Genomic DNA, 15,272 nt, shown 5'->3' on the forward strand with positions numbered 1-15,272 from the left:
CAGTCAAAACTAGAGGCTCTGACGGCCAGGGTCACCGAGGCAGAGGAACGCGTTAGCGAATTGGAGGATGGGTTAGTAGAAGAAAAAACGAAAATAGAAGCTGGTCTTAAAAAAATCCACGCCCACGAATGTAGATTACGGGAGATTACTGACTCTATGAAACGATCCAATGTCAGAATCATCGGCATCCCTGAAGGGGTGGAGAAAAACAGAGGTCTAGAAGAGATATTTGAACAAATTGTAGCTGAAAACTTCCCTAATCTAGCAAGGGAAACAAGCATTCGTGTCCAAGAGGCAGAGAGGACCCCATCCAAGCTCAACCAGGACAAACCTACGCCACGGCATGTCATAGTGCAATTCGCAAATATTAGATCCAAGGATACAGTATTGAAAGCGGCCAGGGCAAAGAAATTTCTCACGTACCAAGGCAAAGGTATCAGGATTACGTCAGACCTGTCTACAGAGACCTGGAATGAGAGAAAGGCTTGGGGGGGCATTTTTAAAGCTCTTTCAGAGAAAAACATGCAGCCAAGGATCCTTTATCCAGCAAAGCTGTCATTCAGAATTGATGGAGAAATAAAGACGTTCCAAAATCGCCAATCATTAACCAATTTCGTAACCACGAAACCAGCCCTACAGGAGATATTAAGGGGGGCTCTATAAAGGTAAAAAGGCCCCAAGAGTGATACAGAGCAGCAAGTCACAACCGATACAAAGACTTTAAAGAGAAATGGCATCATTAAAATCATATCTGTCAATAATCTCTATCAATCTAAATGGCTTAAACTCTCCCATAAAACGCCACAGGGTTGCAGATTGGATAAAAAGACATGACCCATCCATTTGCTGTCTACAAGAGACTCATTTTGAACCCAAAGATGCATTCAGACTTAGAGTAAGGGGATGGAGTACCATCTTCCACGCAAATGGACCTCAAAAGAAAGCTGGAGTAGCAATTCTCATATCAGATAGACTGGATTTTAAACTAGAGGCCATAGAGAGAGATACAGAAGGGCACTATATTATTCTTAAAGGAAGTATTCAACAAGTGGATATGACAATTATTAATATATATGCCCCCAACAGGGGAGCAGCAAGATACACAAGCCAACTCTTAACCAAAATAAAGAGACATATAGATAAGAACACAGTAATAGTAGGGGACCTCAACACCCCACTATCAGAAATAGACAGAACACCCTGGCAAAAACTAAGCAAAGAATCAAAGGCTTTGAATGCCATACTCGACGAGTTGGACCTCATAGATATATATAGAACACTACACCCCAGAACCAAAGAATACTCATTCTATTCAAATGCCCATGGAACATTCTCAAGAATAGATCATGCTCTGGGACACAAAACAGGTCTCAGCCAATACCAAAAGATTGAAATTATCCCCTGCATATTCTCAGACCACAACGCTCTGAAATTGGAACTCAACCACAAGGAAAAACCTGGAAGAAACTCAAACACTTGGAGGCTAAGAACCATCCTGCTCAAGAATGACTCGATAAACCAGGAAATCAAAAAACAAATTAAACAATTTATGGAGACCAACGAGAATGAATACACAACGGTCCAAAACCTATGGGATACTGCAAAGGCAGTCCTAAGGGGGAAATACATAGCCATCCAAGCCTCACTCAAAAGAATAGAAAAATCTAAAATGCAGTTTCTATATTCTCACCTCAAGAAACTGGAACAGCAACAGAGGGACAGGCCTAACCCACTGACAAGGAAGGAGTTGACCAAGATTAGAGCAGAAATCAATGAATTAGAGACCAGAACCACAGTAGAGCAGATCAACAGGACTAGAAGCTGGTTCTTTGAGAGAATCCATAAAATTGATAGACCACTGGCAAAACTTGTCCAAAAACAAAGAGAAAGGACTGAGATTATTAAAATTATGACTGAAAAGGGAGAGGTCACGACCAGCACCATTGAAATTGCAAGGATTATTAGAAACTTTTATCAACAGCTATATGCCAAAAAACTAAACAATCTGGAAGAGATGGAGGCCTTCCTGGAAACCTATAAACTACCAAGACTGAAACAGGAAGAAATAGATTTCTTAAATAGGCCAATTAACTATGAAGAAATTGAGTCAGTGATAAACAACCTTCCAAATAATAAAACTCCAGGCCCAGACGGTTTTCCTGGGGAATTCTACCAAACATTCAAAGAAGAAATAATACCTATTCTCCTAAAGCTATTTCAAAAAATAGAAACAGAAGGAAAGCTACCAAACTCATTCTATGAGGCTAATATTACCTTGATCCCCAAACCAGGCAAAGACCCCCTCAAAAAGGAGAATTACAGACCGATTTCTCTAATGAATATGGATGCCAAAATCCTCAACAAGATCCTTGCTAATAGAATCCAACAGTACATTAAAAGGATTATCCATCATGACCAAGTGGGATTCATACCTGGGATGCAAGCATGGTTCAACACTCGCAAATCAATCAATGTGATACATCATATCAACAAGAAAAGACTCAAGAACCATATGATCCTCTCAATTGATGCAGAAAAAGCATTTGACAAAATACAGCATCCTTTCCTGATTAAAACCCTTCAGAGTGTAGGAATAGAGGGTACATTTCTCAATCTCATAAAAGCCATCTATGAAAAGCCTACTGCAAGCATTATTCTCAATGGGGAAAAGCTGGAAGCCTTTCCCTTAAGATCAGGAACACGACAAGGATGCCCACTCTCGCCACTATTATTCAACATAGTACTAGAAGTCCTTGCAACAGCAATCAGAAGACAAAAAGGGATCAAAGGTATCCAAATCGGCAAAGAAGAAGTCAAACTGTCTCTCTTTGCAGATGACATGATACTCTATATGGAAAACCCAAAGGAATCCACTCCCAAACTATTAGAAGTTATAGAACAATTCAGTAAGGTGGCAGGATACAAAATCAATGCCCAGAAATCAGTTGCATTTCTATACACGAATAACGAGACTGAAGAAAGAGAAATTAGGGAATCCATCCCATTTACAATAACACCAAAAACCATGCGTTACCTTGGAATTAACTTAACCAGAGACGTAAAGGACCTATATGCTAGAAACTATAGATCACTTTTGAAAGATATTGAGGAAGACATAAAAAGATGGAAAAATATTCCATGCTCATGGATTGGAAGAATTAACATAGTTAAAATGTCCATACTACCCAGAGCAATCTACACTTTCAATGCTATCCCGATCAAAATACCGAGGACATTTTTCAAAGAACTGGAACAAATAGTCCTTAAATTTGTATGGAACCAGAAAAGGCCCCGAATCTCCAAGGAACTGTTGAAAAGGAAAAACAAAGCTGGGGGCATCACAATGCCGGATTTCGAGCTGTACTACAAAGCTGTGATCACAAAGACAGCATGGTACTGGCACAAAAACAGACACATCGACCAATGGAACAGAATAGAGAACCCAGAAATGGACCCTCGGCTCTTTGGGCAACTAATCTTTGATAAAGCAGGAAAAAACATCCGGTGGAAAAAAGACAGTCTCTTCAATAAATGGTGCTGGGAAAATTGGACAGCTACATGCAAAAGAATGAAACTTGACCACTCTCTCACACCATACACAAAAATAAACTCCAAATGGATGAAAGACCTCAATGTGAGACAGGAATCCATCAAAATTCTAGAGGAGAACATAGGCAACAACTTCTATGACATCGGCCAGAGCAACCTTTTTCACGACACATCTCCAAAGGCAAGAGAAATAAAAGATAAAATGAACTTATGGGACTTTATCAGGATAAAGAGCTTCTGCACAGCCAAGGAAACAGTCAAAAAAACTAAGAGACAGCCCACGGAATGGGAGAATATATTTGCAAAGGACACCACAGATAAAGGACTGGTATCCAAGATCTACAAAGAACTTCTCAAACTCAATACACGAGAAACAAATAAACAAATCATAAAATGGGCAGAAGATATGAACAGACACTTTTCCAATGAAGACATACAAATGGCTAACAGACACATGAAAAAATGTTCAAAATCATTAGCCATCAGGGAAATTCAAATCAAAACCACACTGAGATACCACCTTACGCCAGTTAGAATGGCAAAGATAGACAAGGCAAGAAACAACAATTGTTGGAGAGGATGTGGAGAAAGGGGATCCCTCCTACATTGTTGGTGGGAATGCAAGTTGGTACAGCCACTCTGGAAAACAGTGTGGAGGTCCCTTAAAAAGTTAAAAATTGAACTACCCTATGACCCAGCCATTGCACTACTGGGTGTTTACCCCAAAGATACAGACGTAGTAAAGAGAAGGGCCATATGCACCCCAATGTTCATAGCTGCATTGTCCACAATAGCCAAATCATGGAAGGAGCCGAGATGCCCTTCAACAGATGACTGGATTAAGAAGCTGTGGTCCATATATACAATGGAATATTACTCAGCTATCAGAAAGAACGAATTCTCAACATTTGCTGCAACATGGACGGCACTGGAGGAGATAATGCTAAGTGAAATAAGTCAAGCAGAGAAAGACAATTATCATATGATTTCTCTCATCTATGGAACATAAGAACTAGGAGGATCGGTAGGGGAAGAAAGGGATAAAGAAAAGGGGGGTAATCAGAGGGGGGAATGAAACATGAGAGACTATGGACTGTGAGAGGCAAACTGAGGACTTCAGAGGGGAGGGGGTGGGGGAAGGGGATAGCCTGGTGATGGGTAGTAGGGAGGGCACGTATTGCATGGTGCACTGGGTGTTATACACAACTAATGAAGCATCAAACTTTACATCGGAATCTGGGGACGTACTGTATGGTGATTAATACAATATAATAAAATAAAATTTAAAAAAAAAAAAGAGAGGCAGCAGGAAGAAAGCGATATTTTTTTCCACTCTATTCCTGGAAGTGACTTCCCAACATTTCTTGCACATTCTCACACGTCTATTTCACACTCAATAGGAGGGACACATGCAAGAGCAAGAAAACCAGGAGTTGGGTATCACCGGGAGCATCTCAGGTACTGCCCACCATACAAGTCTCAGCCTCTGTAAGAACTTTGTGCTCCAAGCACTTCAAGACTCATGTCATATCTGTCTGCTTTCCAGTATAGTCCCAAATTCGCCACACAACAAAAATTCCTAGGAGACAAATTGCCAAATGGGTAGAACTTCCTCTCCATTGGTACTTCTGCAGACTTCACTTTCCTGCTAGACTCCCTGGTTTCTGTTATACCAGGAGAGCCCCTCCACCAACAGTAAGCCAATTGCAGCCATTCCATGGCCAAATTTAACAAATGTCCCTAGTGGTTCTGATTTCTGCTAACTAGAAAGGAATCAACTCGCTCCAGAGTATATTTTCTTTAGATTTTCTCTGGGTTCTCAGCCCTTGAAAATATAAATAAACTGTGGTTTTAGTTTATCTGTTTTTTCTAGTGTATAAACTGAGATGTGGATAGTGGCAATTTGTAACCTTCTAAGTCCTATCTATGCATCTTTCCTGACTCAGAGATCTCTTTGCTGAGGAATATGGAGATTGGTTTGTCATTAAGTGATATGAAGAAAATTTTAGTGTATACCCAATTAAATTGGATATGGAGGGATGGACGCTATTTACCTGTGTGTGGATATATGACAGAGGGTATTTCAAGGGGAAAGCACGTGGTGGATATGTAGAGGTAGATAAGAGAGGGAGATATGGGGTGTTAAGGCATTTAGAATACTTAGCCCATAGTAAAAATGTGTTATTAGACTGAAGTTAGTAAATAGTACAGTGTATAAAGACATTAGTAAGGGGGATAGGATACTAGGGTCATGATAAAGATGAATTTACAGGACATGGAACACTTGAAAAGCCAACAAACACTTGAAAATATCCTCAACATCACTAATCATCAGGGAAATACAAATTCCTTTATGCCTGTCCAATGGCTAAAATAAAAAACATAAGAAATAACAAGTATTGTTGAGGATGTAGAGAAAATGGAAACCTCCTACATTTTTGGTGGGAAGGCAAATTGGTGCAGTCACTGTGGAAAACAGTATGGAGGTTCTTCAAAAAATTAAAAATAGAATTACCATATGATCCAGTAACTCTACTAGTAGGTATTTACCCAAAGAAAGTGAAAACACTAATTCAAAAAGATATTTGCACTCCTATGTTTATTGCAGTATTATTTACAATAGCCAAGATATGGAAGCAGCCCAAGTGTCCATTGACAGATAAATGGATAAAGAAGAAAAGAAGATGTGGCATGTGTGTGTGTGTATTTATATATAAAATGGGTTATTATTCAGTCATAAAAAACAATGAAATCTTGCTATCTGCAACAACATGGATGGACCTATGGGGTATAACATTAAATAAGTCAGAGAAAAACAAATACCATATGATTTTACCCATATGTGGAATTTAAGAAACAAAACAAAGGAAAAGAGAGACAAACAAAAAAAACAGACTTTTAAATACAGAGAACAAACTGGTGATTGCCAGAGGAGAGGTGGATGGAGGGATAGGTGAAATATATAAAGGGGATTAAGAGTACACTTATCTTGGGGTGCCTGGGTGGCTCAGTCGATTAAGTGTCGCTCTTTGGCTCAGGTCATGATCCCAGGGTCCTAGGATCGAGCCTGTGCCTCAAGTTGGGCTCCCTGCTCCCTGGGAAGTCTGCTTCTCTGGTTCCCTCTGCCCCTCCCCAACCCCGCTCATGTGCTCTCTTTGTTTTAAATAAATAAATAAATAAATAAATAAACAAATAAATAAATAAATAAATAAAATCTTTTAAAAAAGAGGACACTTATCTTGATGAGCACTGAGAAATGTATAGAATTGTTGAATCATTATATTGTACACCTGAAACTAATATAACACTGAATGTTAATTATATTTGAAAATAAACAAATAAATAAATACCTATTTTGAGAACAAGTGATATGCATCCTCCCACATAACCTGCATATACCAATTGGATAAATAAGTGACTTATATGGAAAATACACAAGAACTGTGCAAAATATGTGAATTTTCAATATATAAAAAGAGAATTGCTCATCTTTCTGGGACGCCTGATTCACCAATGATAGAGCAAAGTGTCTCCATAGATATAACAGGATTCAGTCATGCAGTGATTATGATATACAAAGGACCCCAGAACACTCCCCCAGTTCCATTTAAGACATATGAAAAAAAGCAATTTTCAGATGTTAAACAAGGAGAGAGATGAAAGCCATGACAACTACAAAAATGATGTGGTGAGGGGTAGGATTTGCCAGTCTAGGTGCTTAGTTTTGCTGCATTTTCCAGCCTACACTCCAGATGGATGGCACAGGTACTGCAATTAAATTGTGTTGCTGAAGAGCCTCCGCATGGCCCTTTTGATGTCCCTGTTCCTCAGGCTGTAGATGAAAGGGTTCAGCATGGGGGTGACCACAGTATACACCACTGAGGCCACTGCACCCTTCCTGGGAGAACGTGAGACAGCTGAACTGAGGTACACCCCGAGGCCTGTTCCATAAAATAAGCAAACAACTGACAGGTGGGAGCCACAGGTGGAGAAGACTTTGTACTTCCCACCTGCGGATGAGACTCTCAGAATGGAGGAAACAATTTTATAGTAAGAGAAAAAGATCCCTGAGATAGGCAGAAAGCCAGAGACGGCACCCACAAAATACATGACTATGTTATTGGTGGAGGTGTCAGAACAGGCAAGGTTGAGGAGTTGAGAAGGATCGCAGAAGAAATGAGAAATTTCCACATCCTTGAAGTAGGCAAGCTGCAACACAATTGAATTGTGCATCTGGGAGACCAACAGGCTGATGAAAAAAGAGGTCAAAACCAACAAGCCACAGAGGCGGGGGTTCACAATGACCATGTAGTGCAGGGGGGTGACAGATAGCCACAAACCGGTCATACGCCATCACAGCCAGAAGGAGACTATCCAAACACCCAAAAAGCATAAAAAAAGACATCTGAGTCAGGCAACCCACATAGGAGATGGCTCTGCTCTGAGTTTGGATGCCCACGATCATCTTGGGGATGGTGGTGGAGGTGAAACCAATGTCAGCCAAGGACAGGTTGGAGAGGAAGAAGTACATGGGGGTGTGGAGGTGGGGGTCACAGCTGACGGCCAGGATGATGAGCAGGTTCCCCAGCACGGTGACCAGGTACATGGACAGGAACAGCCCAAAGAGAAGGGGCTGCTGTTCTGGATCGTCTGAGAGTCCCGTGAGGAAGAATTCTGAGACACTCGTTAGATTTTGTTGTTCTATGTGGCTTGGACACCTTTTGAAAAAGAAAAGGGGGTTGGAAAATGAATCAAGTAAATGGGCATCCAGCACTGTGTCCCTATTGTGTATTCAAGCAGTTCACAAGTAAAATATTCACACTTGAGGTCATACACACTAGTGCCTTCAGCAATATTTCTCAGTGTGACACATCCTATTTCTTAGAACTGTTTCCTCATTGGTTTATGTTTTTCACATCTCTCTATACACACTTTAAAGACACTCAACTGAAGAATGTTAGAGAAGCAAGAACATTTAGAGATAAATGATAAATCCATGATGACCATAAAATACTCTTTTAAAGAAACATACCAAATAAGAAACATTCTTCTCTAAGGAAAAAAAAATCATTCTAATTAAAGGACTTAGAAGCAGCCTTATTTTATTCAAATAAGTGCAAGAAAGTCCCTTTAGAATATTGATAAACTGTATAATTGCTAGAAATACATTACTGACATTCTAAATTAAAATCAAATGTTTACAATCAGAAAGATTTTTTTAACGTGTTAATTATCTTCAGGGGTTTTTTCATCACTCTCTGGTTTTCTGACATTTCTCCTCCATGGAAATACATGCTCACTCAAATATGTGTGTTGTCTTTTTAAAGTTTTTTCAAATATAACTCTTCACTGCGGCCAGATAGACTTCAAATTTTGATAAGTATGTGTTGGTTAAATGCACAAAATCATGCACTGTCAGTGACCCCATAGCTGACATGCCTGTACAATGCAGCCGTGGGTCATTAAACAATAACTTTTAAAAAATACTTTTCCTCCTATCTCTCAGTTTACGCAGGATTAAATATCAACCCTACACAATCTCAGGGAAATTGACACTGCTCTTTGGGGTTTGGGTGGGGTTTTTTTGAAGTAATAGAAGTACATTTATTTATTATTATTATTTTTTATAATAATTTTTTATTATGCTATGTCTTTGGGGTTTTTTTGTTTGTTTGTTTAGTTGGTATTTTGGTCTCTTTTTTGTAGTGGTTTGGAATTGGTAAAAGTGCTTATATGTATTTCTAACCCTAAACATTTGGAAGTGCTGCGTCCTCATGAAATCCAACTCTCTTATTTATAACCAAGGAATTTAGGACCATACAAGGCCCCCCAAACCAGGTCTGAAATCCAGCCTTCTTATGCTTCCTTAACTTCAATCTTGACTGAAACAAGGAGAATTCTCCTTAATTCATTCTTTTAAAAATTAATTCCCCCTTGGGATAGGCTGGTGATGGGTATTAGGGAGGGCACGTATTGCATGGTGCACTGGGTGTTATACGCAAGTGATGAATCATGGAACTTTACATCAAAAATTAGGGATGTACTGTATGGTGACTAACATAATTTTAAAAATTATTATAAATAAATAAATTAAATTAAAATTAAAATTAATTCCCCTTAAGAATCTGGGGGGGGTTTGTTCATTTGTCTTTTTTTGTTTGTTCATTTCTTCTGTTTATTAAGTTCCACATATGAGTGAAATCATATGGTATTTGTCTTTCTCTGACTTATTTCATTTAGCATAATACCCTCTAGGTCCATCCATGTTGTTGAAAATAAATAAATACATAAATAGATAATAAAATCAATTCTCCTTAAATATATATATATATATTTTAAGATTTTATTTTGAAGCAATCTCCACATCAGACTGAAGCAAAACCCACAACCCCGAGATCAAGAGTTGCATGCTCCACGAACTAAACCAGCCAGGTGCCCCGAATACAATTATTTTTAAATCAATTTCCTGAAGGCAACTCTGACATTCATTTCTCTTGACAAATCACACTATGATTTAATTTAGAGAAAAATGCCAAAGAGAAAAGTACATAACAAACACCTGGGGAGTTTCCACATCGGTAAAATGATGATAACAACTGAACTTACCTTATTGGGTTGTTTAAGGAAATTAAATAAAACATAAAGTGCTCAGATCCCTGGTTCTCAATCCTAGTTGATTATGACACTTACCCGTCAATATTGTAAAAATGTACTGATGTCCTATCAACTGCCTAGAGCCAATTAAATCTCTACATGCACAATTCTTGGTGGTACTAATATACAGCCAGGGTCAAGAACAATGCCTTAAAATATTTCCAGGCACTTAGAATATGTTCAATGAATATTATGTATTATTACTATAATAAATACCCAGTAGCTATATTAAAAATAAAAGCATTTACTAATATTTGCTTCCAAACTCATATTTTATAGAGATTTCAAATATTACTGATAAAATTTTGGCTTTCTTTAAACCCCTGCATGATCTCATTGCCCTGCACACCTGTCCCCCAAAGCAACCACTGTCATAAATTAGGTGAGTATATTTTCTTTTGGTGTTTCCATAATGTTATTATTTGTGTGTTTTCAAGGGGTTTTCTTGAAAATTTACCTAAATAGTATATTACTAGGTTTACTACAACATTGTGTTTAAATCTAGCTCATAACAATTTAAGTGATACATAGTATTAATTGAGGAATTAACTTCATTTTGTTTATCAATTCCTTATTTCAACAACCCTATGAAAATCCTTTTGCCTTTCTGCATATCATCCAAGTGATAATTTCTATATGACATCTGCAGGGAGGATATCGTTTGTGTTATAAAAATCAATGCAAATTCAATTTCACTACTTACTGCCTACATTTGTTTTCCCAGAAAAAATAGTTGCTATCAACTACACTGTATTATTAAAGTATAGAATCAGAATCAAAAATATTTCTCAAGTATCTAATAATAGTCATTCTGTGATAGCTCTGTATAAAAATTCACATAGGGAATAATATTTCCATATCTCAGATTTTCAAACTGGGCTGAAAAGTGCATTACTATTCTTAGGAAATCCTATAATCTACCATATTACTGACCCAAGTGCTCCTGAAAATCACTGGTCCAGTACCCTAATTCACAGGAATACGTAGTAAATCCCTCAACCTGTCTGTGCTGGCCTCACTTCTCCGGAAATCGAAAGGTTAACAGTCATCGTCAGAGATGTGTGGCATCCAAGGGAAGTAGAACTTAATAAATATTTTGTCATTGTTTTGTAATCAGAATTTGGTTTTTTGCTTTCTTTTTTTTTTACGATTTTATTTATTTATTTATTTGAGGGAGAGAGAGAGCACAAGCACACAAGCAGGGGGAGGGGCAGAGAAAGTGGGAGAAGCAGACGCCCCACTGAGCAGGGAGCCCTGATCCAAGGCTCCTTCCCTGGATGCTGGGATCAGGACCTGAGTCCAAGGCAGACGTTTCACCGACAGAGCACCCACACCCCCCTATAACCAGAATTTGAATCATTATTGTAACTGTGGGTTTACTGATGAAATACAATCCTAAGAAAGTTTTAATAACCTTTTATTGGATTATATGGCAGAGAATCTGGATGCTCTCTTGTCTCCGGGCACTAGAAATCCTAAGCCTACACAGTAAAATTTATCTTCCCCTTCTCATCCTGCCTCTTCTTTTACATACTACAAAAATCACCATGATGATTTTTGAATAACTGAATGTTGTAGATGCTATTAAATAGAAAATAATAGAGGGCTGCCTGGTGGCTCAGTTGGTTGAGCATCCCAACTCTTGATCTCAGGCTCAGGTCTTGATCTCAGGGTTGTGAGTTCAAGCCTCGTATTGGGCAACACACTGGGCATGAAGCCTACTTAAAAAAAAATAATAGATCTTATTGAATGTTTATGACATATATACAAACAAGGGCTGTTTTTTCTTATCTCTTGTCCAATGGGCCATCCCTAACAAGGATGAAGGTACAGGCAGGAAAGCACCAGTGCATGCAAAGCCATACTGACTATGCTTTGTTCCTGTAACTCAGAGAAGGGTCTATTCAACAATTAACATATTTGGGGGTTTTGTTGTTGTTGCCTACTCTGTGCCAGATGATATAAGCTCTGGGGAATCATAAATGAATATGATTCAGTCATTTCCTTCCAAGCACTCAGTACTTAACTTGTATAGGGATAAAAATTAAATTTTTTTCAGGTAGCCATTGAAAACCAGATGATCAGATCACAGGATATTTTGGTTGAAGGGTATAAAAGTTGGTGTTAACAATATTAATATTATCAATAATAATATCAGAATTGTTTGCCCTTACTGTATGTATCCATCACATATTTAACCACATTGGAAATATTCGTATCTACATAGTCTTTACTTAGTGGAGTGGTATCAACTAGGAATCAATTCAGATGACAATTTCGAGGCTCAGAGATACTAAGAACTTGCTCCAGCTCACTAGATAATAAGTAGAGATGATAGGACTTGAAATTATATTGTGGATCTGAGGCACATGCAATTAACTTCTTTACTCTGTTAAAAAATTTTAAAGCAGAGATCCATACATCTTATCCAATAAAACATCTATTGTACATCTTTTAATAGTTTCCGTTTCCTGAGTGTGGGTAGAACCTGAGACATTGATGTTGTCTCTTTTTGAAATGGAGAAGGACTAACTTATAAGAATGGAGGAGGAAGTGGACAGCTGAGGTAAAAATCCAGGAGCAGGGGGACTCACAAGGAATCTATCCTAAACTGTCATGAGCCAGCTCTTTCTGTGATCCCTGCCAGCGATCTTCAGCTGCCCTTCCTATAGTTGACCACTGTGGTTTACCAGTAACCTCCAAAGAGAAGAGCACAGTGAGTAAAGAGTGCATGGATGAAATGACCAGAGAAGTGAAATGGTCGGTTGCATTGGCAAAGGGAGAATACTGGCCAGGTGCACTGCGTCTGGAGTCAGACTGTTTGAATCAAACCTGGCTTCATCCCATTCTATCCCACAACCTGGGACAAGTTACATTAAAGGCTATAATCCTCTCCTCATCTGTAAAAAAACAAGAATGTGTTAGGGCTGCCTAGGCAGGTGAAAAGAAACAGTCTACATAAATCACTTATTTCAGAGCTTAGGACTGGAATCCTTAGTAAAGTTTCACGATAACGTGTATGGTCTTCTGGCATCATTCCCTTGCTCATCTTCATCATCACTTTCATGACCATTCTGGAATGCTTAAGGGACAGTTTGGAGGGACTTATTTCCTGCTCTGGTGAGGGACGTTCCTACAGGAGCTAGAACCAGTGTGGGAGGAAAGCTGAACTCTGAATAACAATTCTCAGATTCCCACCAGAACCAAGAATATAAACTTCACAGGCCTCTGAGCTGAACCTGCACATTGGTGCCCTTCCATCCGGCTACTCCAACTGTCCTGCTTGTCCTGATGATGAAGAAACAATGCTCCCCAGGTTGTTCCTGTATCCAGTATCTCCAACATCACTCACTGGACTGTGGGGCCTCTATGCTGGGCCATGACAAAGGAATGACGATCCATCACCCTTCTCATGCCTGCGAGTGATGAAGGCTCAGGCTCTGTTCTCAGGACTGGCAGGAAGACAGAGTCACGTATGGACCCCTTGATGCATACAGTGGCTCTGGGAAGAGAAGGCACACATACAGGTCCAACTGTGCTGGGTGGGACTGGCCAACTGAAAGTTCGCAGGGCACAAGCCGATTATTTACGGTTGTGTGGGCTTGAAAGCTCAATGCACAGAGCTCATAATTAACCAAATTGGTCTGAGTTCTCCCAATCTCTGAAGGCTTGTTAATGTTAATGGACCAGGATCATAAGGAAAGTAAATATCCTTTGTAGGGTCTGAGGCCTTCCACTTCTCAGGAGGAATAGCGCCTATACTCCTGACTGTCAAGTTTCATACACCTTAATAAAAAACTCAGACTTTATTTTTAAGTTAACATACATAAACATGTGAATTTATCAGTCATCAAATGCTTTCAAATGACTGAGCAACTTAGGGAGAATTAGGACTTCTGTATCAAGAATCTGGTCGTATTTTCAAGTATTTTTTGGCTGAGATTAACATTTAGATCAGTGGACTTTGAGTAAAGCAGATTACCCTCTATAATGTAGGTGGGCCTTAACCAATCAGTTAAAGGCCTTACTAGAACAAAGACTGACTCCCCAGAGGAAACAGGAATCCTGCCAGCAGTCTGTCTTTGGACTTGAATTGCAATTCTTCCTGTAATTCCTGCCTGCTTAGCCTATCCTGCAAAACTTGGACTTAGCAAGCCTCCATAATCATGTGAACCAATTTCCTAAATCTCTCTCTATGTAAATATATACACATCCTGTTAGGTCCGTTTCTCTAGAGAACCCTAATACATTACTAATATTGCTGTTGATATCTCATTTAACATTCTCTCACCAGGTGACACTCTCTTTTTCCTCATCAAACTTCAACATTTAGAACATGCACTACTAATCGATTAACACTATTCGTGGAGGGGAAAACCTGTATGGAAATGTGCCAGCAAGGTCCACTGCAGCTATCTAGGAGTGGTCCTAATATCCTTGATATAGGAATGGCATCACAGATAATAGAACGGGTATGGGATTTAAAGACACATTTCCACCTGATCTCAGCAAAAATTTAAGACCTGTGGCAAATCAGTGCACTTCAGTTCCTCATCAGTGAAAAGGCAACCTATGGAATGGGAGAAAACATTTGCAAACCATATGTCCAATAATTGGCTAACCTCCAGGGGTGCCTGGGTGGCTCAGTCGTTAAGCATCTGCCTTCAGCTCAGGGCGTGATCCTGGCGTTCTGGGATCGAGTCTCACATCAGGCTCCTCCGCTAGGAGCCTTCTTCTTCCTCTTGCACTCCCCCTGCTTGTGTTCCCTCTCTCGCTGGCTGTCTCTCTCTCTGTCAAATAAATAAATAAATAAAATCTTTTTTAAAAAATTGGTTAATCTCCAAAATATATAAGGAACTCCTATAACCCAATGGTAAACAAACAAACAACTAATAACCTGATTTTTAAAATGGGTTAAGGACTTAAATAGACATTTTTCCAAAGGAGATATACAAACAGCTTGCAAGTATACGAAAAGGTGCTCAATATCACTATTCATCAAAAAAATGCAAATCATATATATACAAAAATGTATGTATATATATATTATTTTGTATATATACTACTAT

At 39.0% G+C, this 15,272-nt stretch overlaps 1 protein-coding gene across 1 annotated transcript; it reads right to left on the minus strand.

Moving 5' to 3' along the window:
- Positions 1-7,289: 7,289 nt before the first annotated feature.
- On the minus strand, positions 7,290-14,882 carry LOC100472980 (putative gustatory receptor clone PTE01). Its single transcript, XM_034657725.1, is given in 4 exon segments — positions 7,290-7,869; positions 7,871-8,267; positions 13,556-13,705; positions 14,826-14,882. Coding segments are annotated over 3 exon segments (1,005 nt in total). The 5' UTR covers positions 13,618-13,705; positions 14,826-14,882; the 3' UTR covers positions 7,290-7,323.
- Positions 14,883-15,272: the final 390 nt, after the last annotated feature.

The sequence above is a fragment of the Ailuropoda melanoleuca genome, chromosome 4 (genome assembly GCF_002007445.2).
Source record: "Ailuropoda melanoleuca isolate Jingjing chromosome 4, ASM200744v2, whole genome shotgun sequence".
In the NCBI taxonomy this organism is placed as follows: Eukaryota; Metazoa; Chordata; class Mammalia; order Carnivora; family Ursidae; genus Ailuropoda; species Ailuropoda melanoleuca.